We start from the raw sequence: 10,048 nt of genomic DNA on the forward strand, positions 1-10,048 counted from the left end.
GGTATTGTAGCGGTGTCATGGGGAGGAGCGCCCATAGTCAAGCCCCGAGGATGTAGCCATATCGGTGAACCTCGTTAACAAATCTCGGCGTTGTGCTTGTGTGATTGCTTGATCCTTAGATGATCAACAGTGCCTCGGATTTATTCTAACAGTTTCACCTGCGATACTCTAGCACCATTTCCAACAAACAAAACAACCCATCCTTTGGAAACAATCAACAACCAACTTCTAAGCCTTCAACAACTATCCTTTATCCTCACCAACAATGGCCTATCCACCTTCTTCTAGGCTAACAGTTGGATCCTGGACCAACCTTTATCCAATGCCTTCCCCGGTGATTGTTCAAAAAAGACATGGTCACAAGACCCCAAGGAAACCAGCTCCTGTAAAGACGAATTCTCATAGTGATGGCCAAGGTGGCATTAGAGTTGCACGAGCTAAATGATACCAACTGAAGTTAATATCAACAATACCGCCCAACCGTTACACAGATATAGTCAATATCTGCATAATTACTTCCTTCCCTGAAGTAGCTTTGTGCATTTTAAGACGATTCACCGATCACCGCTTGCACTTTGCGCAATAATGGTTGCTCCTCGCCATCGTAGAGCCGCACAGGTAGCAGAAGCAGTGCCCGCACCTGCAAATCAAATCAGAGGAAACAATAATTAGTTTGCACTTTGGCGCACATAAAAATTGACTGTTGGTGTGCAGGAGCGAAGGAGATTCAGTGATGAAGCTGCAGCTACCTGCAGGCGATGAAGGTGCAGCCGTCCACCCTCTCGACGTAGATCTTGCACTTGGGGCACCGCTGCCACTTGCTCTGCTGCGCCACCTTCCTCAGCAGCAGGTCCTCCCGCCCGCGCTCGTCGTCCCCGAGCCGCTGGAACTCGGCGCACTCCACCCCCTCGTGCCACGGCACCTTGCACTTCGCGCAGAACACCCGCTTGCAATGGGGGCACTCCACCTTGGCCGCCGCGTCGCCGTCGCCGTCCCCGGGGTCGTCGTCCACCAGCAGCGCCGAGCAGTCCTTGAAGGGGCAGTAGAACTTGAGCTCGCCGAGCGCCATGTCGCAGAGCGCGGCGCCCCACCTGTGGAACAGCGGCGCCGGGATCACGCGCCGGCACTCCTCCGGGTGCAGCACGCCGTCCTTGCAGCCCGGATCAGGGCAGCCGATGGCCAGCAGGTTCTCCTCGACCCTCGCGGCGATGTACTGCCGCACGCAGCCGGCGCAGAACGCGTGCCGGCACCCGGGGATGCGGAACCGCTCGACGCCGGGGACCGTCTCCATGCAGATCGTGCAGTCGAATTTCTTGGCGCTGTTGGAGCATTCGCCTTTCTCGAACAGCTTCCTCTTGCCGCTGGCGATGTCTTTGAGGAAGATCAAGCTGCAGCCATCATCGTCGTCTAGATCGATCACTTGAGGGGGGCTGTCGTCGTCCAAGTCGATGACTTGGCGCGTCTCTGGTTTCGACGGAGATGTGCTGGGATCAACAGGAAACAGGGGCAGCTCCGACCGTAGTTTGCGCCTCCCCTTGCGGTCAGGAATGGACCCTTCGGGGGTCCCGGCGACGGCGGTTCCGGAGGAGGAGGGGGCGGTGGCCTGGTCGCGAGAGGGGTCGAGGGAGAGGAGGATGGCCTGCTGGATCTGCATCTCCTCGCGGCTGCTGGAGGAGCCAAGGACTGTCACTTCGTCGTCCTCGTCGGACGAGATGTCGATGGGGCAGAAGGGATTGTCGGCCTTCGCGGCGGCGGAGGCGGAGGCGGAGGCGGAGGACGCCATGGCCGGCGACGGGTGGTGTCCAGCCAGAGGCGGCGCTGCTCTGCTTCCCATCCGTCGTTGGTTGTGGGCTGGGGCAGTTTCAAATTGGAGGAGATTGCGGGACGCGTGGACGGGTGCGATCTACTGATGCGAGAGAGAGAGGGGTGGGGGCTGGATTTTTGTTGGATGTGGTGAATCGGAATTAGGGCTCGCAAAAAACTCAAACGTCGCTCTCGCTCGCTCATCGGCTCGTAAAAGTAACGAGCCAAACACTCTCAGTTTCTCTTCTTGTATAACAAACTAAAAAAAAGTTATTCTTGTAACGATGCTCCTTTTTATTTATATTTATAGAAAAATAATAATGGTAAATGATTCTAACCGAGCACTGCCTAAGCCCCCTTGCTCATGCGCCACATGTCTAGTGAACCCCATGCAGCCTCTCCTCGTCTCGTTCTTATGGTTGCGTGACACCACCCGTCGTTCTCCCCTCTCATCTCCCCCCCCCCCCCCCCCCCCCCCCCCCCCTAACGTTTACCTTCGTAGTTTCATCACGCCGTCGTCCGCTCTCCCCTGACTTGTGTCTCACCATGTGTGTGGGGTGTCGCTGCTATGAGCAGGGACCAACACTGTCATTATAGGGATGCATGAAGCATAGACGTTCCGTGCTACAAAGTAGGACCACCGCGGCTGCGTCTCGGAATCTGGAACTGCTTCTGGTGCAGGCCCCTTCACCATTGTTTAGGTACACATTTTACATTCCGTGAAGTCTAAACTTTCTTATAATCAAAGTACAATGTGTCCTTCTCCAGCCGCTTATGATCCTTTCATCGTGTGGTTGCGTGACACAAAAGGGCCGGGCATCGAGAGCCCAGGATGGTACAATGTTCACCATCGCGCTCTCCCCTTGCTTTGAGAGGGGCTGTAGACTACTGTGGACGGGCTCTAGGTCGATACGGGCTAGCCATCCGCCCGATGATACTACAAGTTCGCCAACCAATGTTGCGGCCGGGTCAGACGGTGCTACAAGCCAGTGAAAGTGTCAATGGCGTGTTGCGACCGCCAATGGCGGGTGTTATGATTTTTTACCAAGGATGTTATGACTAGAGACAACAAATGTTGCGACCAGATAGTTTTTTTCATCCTTGTTCCTACTAATAAAGTTGCGAGATCTAATGGTTTTGCGGGTAGCAATCGAGCAGCTGGCAAGGCATGTCTAGTGCTCTCCAAAAACAATTACATCGTGAGAACATATTCTTGTACATTCTACCCGGAAAAAATATATTCTTGGTACATTCAATCAACTCCGTCGAGTTTATGGAATTGCTCCATGTACAAGGCACACCCCTCGCTTCTAGTGGACTGAACTGGACTGTTGATAGGTCTTAATTTTGCAAACCTCACATGCAGTAAGAGAGAAACACGACTGGTATCTTTTACTCCCTTCGATCGGAAAAAAATGTCCCGGCTTTGAACTAAGGTTTGGAAAAAAAATGTCCCAGCTTTGAACTAAGGTTTGTTTTCCGATCAGAGAGGGAGTATCATTTAAATGGTAGAGTAATCATTTTTAGAGAATTTTAAACAGTAGCTATATAAGACGAAAGATACACACACACACGGGACTTAAAAACCTGTCTCCGATAGGAAAAACTAGCATAGCCCGCGCGGCGGCACGCCGCACCCGTCAATACGTTGTATCCATATGAAGTGTGTTTACTTTTTGAAACAAATGTTATTGGTTTAATATAAGAGAACCCTGTGCGTATGAAGATAAACTGGAAAGAGGCATATTCTTGGTATCATGCATGCTGCATGTTGCTAAACAAGGAAAATACATGTTGATACATCTCTAATAAGTTTCATAGGACAAAGGGTATGTTATGATGATAACTTCCTTCCGTTAGTTTATTTTTATTTTAGTATATGAAAGCACTCATTTTAAAAACCAAGTATATGAAGGCACCATTAGCCGAGGGAGTGTCATATCAGTAGTTAACATGATAAAGTTCATAAAGGGGGCAAACAATGTGTACGAACCTATGCTTGAATCAGTAATTTATGACCATATAGACTTCAGCTATACATCAAGATAATGTTTGTGTATATTGGAAGTACCAATTTTTATGTATACGAAAAAATACCAATAGTTACGCCCATCTGTTGCAGTTCTTTTTTCTGACTGGTGACTAACTTGCATTCATGACATAGCAATTGAAAAACATTTTCTCAGTAGCCAGGCAAAAGTAGAAAAACCCATGATGACGAAAGCACTATTATTTGAAACAAAAAATGCAACCATATAGACCAGGATACCATCGACCAACAAATGAAGACTCGGCAAAGATGGCATGCAAAAGGTAGTGCTAACTCAGCTATGTGTAGCGTAGATCATGCGGTACATGTGGTTGTTTCATAGAATTTTAAGAACTTAGCTGTTAATATATGAAAAATATACATGGTTAATATAGTTAAGACCTTTTAGGTACAAAAATTACAATAATCTGAACATTGAGTAAGCAAGATTGTAAGCCATATGTGATTTGAGTGGTAGCACAAAGCTTGCATCTTGGTCGTTCCTTCTCTCCCTTCCCTGTTTTTACTCTGTCACGAACATTTGGAAATTTTAACATTTGCATGTAGTTTCTGAACTGAACTTCTTGTAGGTAGACCATCTTGTTGTTGTCTATTCTAGATGTGTACAATAGCAAGAAAAAAATCATAGTAATGTACTACATTACAATACAATCAGATCTAAGAACCGGTATCCTGCATTGCACTATCATCAAAATAGCCGCTTCCTTCCTTGATCAAAATCATGTTGCCTATAAACAAATAGTTCAGGTAGTACAACAGCAAATGAGTTCCTGCCTTCCTAGGCAACTATGACGCAAACTTGTTAGGACTGCTTTCATATGCAACTCTGATGTTCCATTCATCTTTGGAACTGCTAATCTAGTTCTAGTTTGCATCAAATTGCACCAAGCTCTCACGACAGTTACACAGCCTAGGGAATTCTTCTAGGTTAGATCAACAATAACTTCATGCCATGCACCCTTTGAAGGGAAGAAAACTGACCAACCTGAAGTTGAAAAGCTACAATGTTTGCCAGTAACATGCAGTGAGAATCCATCCATCTCGTGCGACCCAGAGGGGCCCTTGTTTACAAATTTTCTCATATTCACCCTACAATAAAGTTCTTCCACAGTTATTCCAAATTTTTATTTCCTACATACATATAGAAGTGTACAATATCAGGTGCATGTAAATGCAAACTAATGGAAAATAGAAATGGGATGATGAAGCAATGGGGTGCATATAAACAATTGCATCCTGGTTCCTGTGCACGGTTGCAATCTGTTAGGTATATCTCATAAAAAAATCAAGTTCTTATACCAACTTCTCCGTAGCAGATTAGAGCACAATAGTGCATTGAGAAGAGAAAATAAGTGGAATAAATAAGTAAACCACTAATGCTTACCAGCCTTGTGATGTTACTTAGTCCTCTGTGTTGGTCGGGGATAGATCAAACAGACGCTAATTTTGCTGGGTTTTGAAATCCACTGAACTTACAACAATCAAAGAAGGCTCACCGTGGTCTGAGAAGATTGCCTTCTATTTATCTGTAGCCTGCCCAGCTTGAGAAAAGTTTACATGAGGATAAATGGAGCATGACCTGTTCAGTATTTGGAGGAGTATATTCTACAAGGATACACATTCAAGATTTGTGAGGACAACACTTTAAGCCTACCGCAAAAAAAATCTTCAGCATCAAAACCATGCAAATTAATGGTGGATACACCAACTATTTTGGCCAACCGTATCTACTGTAGGGATTGGAATTATTTAAATTAAACCCAAAAACAGCGATAAGAAAAATTTAATCAAGATTATCATTTCAAGGCTATAGAACTACAACTAAAAACAACCGGTGTACAACTTGCGTTAGAATCATATATACCTAAGAGATTCATCCCCACTAACCTATTTATCTTAACATGCAGGCTATCCACATCAGCATCCAGCCACATCAGCGTTTCGTGACTGGCTTACAAGCAGGACCCACTACAGGGGCGTACAGATTTGACATATCAACTTTTTTTTGTTCGACTACGTGACCAAATAAAAGAAGACCACCCATAATGCAATAGATCCCCGATCGCCCCGATTGGGCTCAACTACTGATTGCTACGTCTTAAGCTTCCGTTGGTTTTCCCCGAAGAGGAAGGGATGATCCAGCAGAGTAGCATAAGTATTTCCCTCAGTTTTTGAGAACTAAGGTATCAATCCAGTAGCAGGCCACGCTCATGTACAGGGGCGTACAGATTTGACATATCAACTTTTTTTTGTTGCCACAAATATGAGCGTTCTAGAAGATAAACGAGCCATCTTCATATATACCTAAGAGATTCATCCCCACTAACCTATTTATCTTAACATGCAGACTATCCACATCAGCATCCAGCCACATCAGCGTTTCGTGACTGGCTTACAAGCAGGACCCACTACAGGGGCGCACAGACTTGACATATCAACTTTTTTTGTTGCCACAAATATGAGCGTTCTAGAGGATAAACGAGCCATCTCTCGAATCCTTTCCACTTCTTGAAACGTAAGCTACCTCCACGTCTTCTGTATCCCCATCCTTTCCATTCCCTGAAAAACCAAACTCCCTTCCTATTCTCCCCGTCATATTTGATCTCCTTCGACAAAGGCTGCCGCCGTTGAGCATCGAGGCTGCAACCAACACCACGATGAAGGTTGGTCTCACCACTCTCCTCCCGCAAGATCAACGCCTCCTCACAACGTAGCCCACATCGTCTACCTCATCTGAGCTGACTCCACATCTGTTGAGGAGTCGATCTGTGATCCCTTCTGTTTGCATAATCGATGTTCTTGGTCTGCAGTCACCTCTCCCCTCTTATACAGATCGGTGGAGCGGATGCCTTCAAATCTTCGGTACCCCCGATGGCCATGACTGTGCATCTGGCCTCGCTGGTCCTTCCGAAATCTAGAATTGACGGAAAGGAGCTGCAGCGACCCTTGCCAGCATTAGATTCGAAAGTGAGGAGCTAAGCCAACCCCTTTTGCAACCGCCGCCAGCCTTGCCCCCTTCCCGATCTTCTTCAAAATTTCGCCTAGATGCAGGTGCCGCCCAATGGAAAGGTGAGAAAACATATGATATTTTTGTTTTCTGTTAAGTCCATGGAAGATTTGACCCAAATTTTTGTCGAGTGTTGTGGAATCTTGATCATGTAGCAGATCCCGTAATTAATTTTTGTGAAGAGATTGTGTTCAGAATTTTAGCCAAGGGATTTTGGATACTGCCCCCATTGTTGCAACACAGTTGGAAACAAGCAAGTAATTGTGTTTGCTTAATTCTTGGTTCATCACACCGATGAGCAACAAATTGATAATTGGATTAGCATGGTTGTATTGTTTTATCCCTTTGTCATTGCTGTTATCTTACCATGATTTGCTGAACCTTTTGTTTGTAGAAATCCATGACAGATGATTTATAGCACATCTGAACTTCCCTGTACTTTAGAAATTGGCGAATCATGTGTATCTTGAAGATGCTTCTATATTTCCCTTCCAGATTTCCAGCGTGGATGGTTAAACGTTGAGAAGTTTATAAGGATTTTCTCTACTTGGTTGCTTTTGAAATTCTAAGCATGTTTAATTAGCTTCAAGAGGTATAATATTCTAAACTCTGAAGCCTCTTACTATCTTGGTCCACCTTTTTCTCATAATGTGGCTTGCAAAGAATTAGAAATCTTGATTGTTTATAGTGGGATTCATAAGTGAGGATCATTGAGCTACTAAGATGATATGCTTTTACTCTTATGGTGTCTAAGTCACTACATGCAAATTTTTGTACGTTCTTTTGTGGTCAGCGTGTGTCACCATAACTTTTGCAATCTTCTACGGTGTCGCTTCATGTTGTAACCTAAAAGTGCACATAATTTATCACTTCAGGTTGTAGTCGTGTTACATCTTGTAGATTATGTTTGACCTTCTCAACTCATTTTTTCGTGAAAGTTCCACCAAATTGTTGCAGTTTTTCTTCCGCTCTTCATATTAGAAGACACGACTTATTTGAGTCCAAACAGAAAGAAGTTAATTGGCCATGTTGTACTGCGAAACAAGAAACCCCTTCCACTTAAGCATTATACACACAACCATCATTTTGAACTTGGTGATCAACTAAATATATCAATTGTTTAGCAGCTATACTTAGTTTTGATTGCACAAGCTAGCAACCTACCCAAATGTGTCAAAACAGTCTCATTCAGACTTATGCAAACCTCTAAATTTTATCAATAAAACATCCGGCAACAACATCCCGCAGCAACGCGCGGGGAATCGTCTAGTTAAATAAGAAGCATGGTTGATTAATTAGTGAGAATGGATTAAATATGAGTACCCACAACCTCAAGTGTGCACCCAGCCACCCAGGTCAATAGAAGCAAACACGGACACACGCACCCACCATGCAGCACGCACACAAACACACTCAGCATACTGCGCACTGCACCAAGCCATGCATCACACACTGACACACGATACAGCGGCAGCACGCGAGCCGTGCACGCACGCTATGCAGCGGCAGCCCGCGCAAGCGGGAAGCATGCGACGCATCGCACAGGCTGGTAGAACGCACGGCCTAGAGAGCGGGGGTGAGGCAGCCGCCATGCGAGCTCTGTGCTGAAGTTCACATGGAGAGAGGGTGACAGGGAGCTGGAGCGCCTCCTTGCGTCGTTTTCGACAGAGCGCTGGGTTGGATAGGCTCCAGGTGCCGACGGGTTGGGCGAGCTCAAGGTCAAAAACGCCGTCCTCGGCGTCGACACGGCAGAAGCTGTCCCTTCTTGGAGTCCAGAGAGCTCAGGTCGTGGGAGGCACCCGCCCGGTCCTCTGCAGTACGCAGCTCCTCGGCAAACGCGGCGCGTAGCCTGTCCTAGCAGTAGGCAGCGACCTGAGCACCACCATGCCCGTGGTACATGGCGACGAAGTGTCGCGGGGAGGCGGAATGAGGTCGCTGATATGATAGAAGCGGGGGACGACGGCAATGGCGTCCTCTATCTCCGGGCAACGTCCGCAGAAGGACTCGAGAGTGGAGAGTCGAGACTGGAGAAGCTCCTGCATGCGCCACCGGGGACCGTCGCGGTGTCGGCGGCAACCGCAGACATGACGTGGAAAGGAGAGTGGGCGGTCTGGCATCGGCGGAGGCGAAGAAGAGGCCCTCGAATCGGCAGAGGCGACGTAGCAGGTGCTCCCTCACAGGGGCGGAGCCAGGAGGGACGAGCAGGGGCCTGCCCCCTCCCCCCCCCAACGATCAACAATTTTAGTAGAAGCAACTAGTAATTATCAACAAGATTCGATCAATGTATGTACTCGGCCCCCCTATACTCGAATCCTGGCTCCGCCACTGCTCCCTCAGGCGGACCGCGGACCCCTCTTCGTCCGGCCGGCGTCCCAACGATGAGGACGCAGCAGGCTATCCGGGTGCACGGCCGTCGCCGCGCGCGTCAACCTCCGTAGCCAGCCACTACTGACGCTCGGCTTGCTGCCGGTGACGCCCATCTCCAAAGCCGGCAACCAGAACGCCCATAGCCCCACCAATGGCCGACTCCAGGTCCTCGGCCCTGACGTCGCTCGCCACGTGCAGGCCGTTCTGCGTCGGAAATCTTCCCCAGCCGGCGATGAAGCGGTAGGCCTCGTTGCAGCCCAGCTTCTTACAGCCGAGCACGGTCCCGTCGCGGCGGTCGTAGGCGGTAGGCCTGCACTCGCACGCACGGCTTCTCTTCCGCCGTCAGGGCACTAGTAGAAAAAGGGTCTAAGCACATTAGTGCCGGTTTGTATTTGAGCCGGCACTAATGTATACATTAGTGCCGGTTCCAACGGCTAGCCGGGCCGCTTTCATTAGTACCGGTTCGTGACGAACCTTTAGCACCGGTTCGTGCCACGAACCGGTACTAATGAGAGTGGTGGCAGGATGTTGTCAGACAGGTGCCCCTCCAGCCCCTTTAGTACCGGTTCTTGGCACGAACCGGTACTAAAGGTCGTCCTACATAGACCCTTCGTCCACCCGAGCTCACTTTGTTCTTCCCCTTTCCCCTCTCCTCTCTGTTCTTCCCCTCTTCCTCTCGAGCTCATCACACATTTTGCCCAAAATTTGTCAAGATTTGAAGGCCCCCATCCATTCAAATGATCACAAAGGTTAGCAACTTTGTCCTTTCATCTCTCATTGCTAGATTAGCTCTTGCAATGCTTTATATAGTGATTAATTTG

At 47.9% G+C, this 10,048-nt stretch overlaps 1 protein-coding gene across 1 annotated transcript; it reads right to left on the bottom strand.

The window, feature by feature from the left end:
• Positions 1–334: 334 nt before the first annotated feature.
• Positions 335–1,901, bottom strand: LOC125556119 (probable E3 ubiquitin-protein ligase RNF144A-B). Its single transcript, XM_048718907.1, has 2 exons — positions 750–1,901; positions 335–640 (listed from the first exon to the last, which is right to left on the bottom strand). The coding sequence occupies exons 1-2, from the start codon at positions 1,832–1,834 to the stop codon at positions 562–564; spliced, it is 1,164 nt and encodes a 387-aa protein (XP_048574864.1). The 5' UTR covers positions 1,835–1,901; the 3' UTR covers positions 335–561.
• Between the last annotated feature and the right edge of the window lie 8,147 nt (positions 1,902–10,048).

The sequence above is a fragment of the Triticum urartu genome, chromosome 5 (assembly GCF_003073215.2).
Source record: "Triticum urartu cultivar G1812 chromosome 5, Tu2.1, whole genome shotgun sequence".
In the NCBI taxonomy this organism is placed as follows: Eukaryota; Viridiplantae; Streptophyta; class Magnoliopsida; order Poales; family Poaceae; genus Triticum; species Triticum urartu.

Excerpts from the sequence above, each read along its gene's own strand:
- LOC125556119 (XM_048718907.1), bottom strand. The coding sequence starts at position 1,834 with ATGGGAAGCAGAGCAGCGCCGCCTCTGGCTGGACACCACCCGTCGCCG. Across the intron at positions 641-749 it reads TGCACCTTCATCGCCTGCAG|GTGCGGGCACTGCTTCTGCT; the intron begins GTAGCTGCAGCT and ends TTTGATTTGCAG.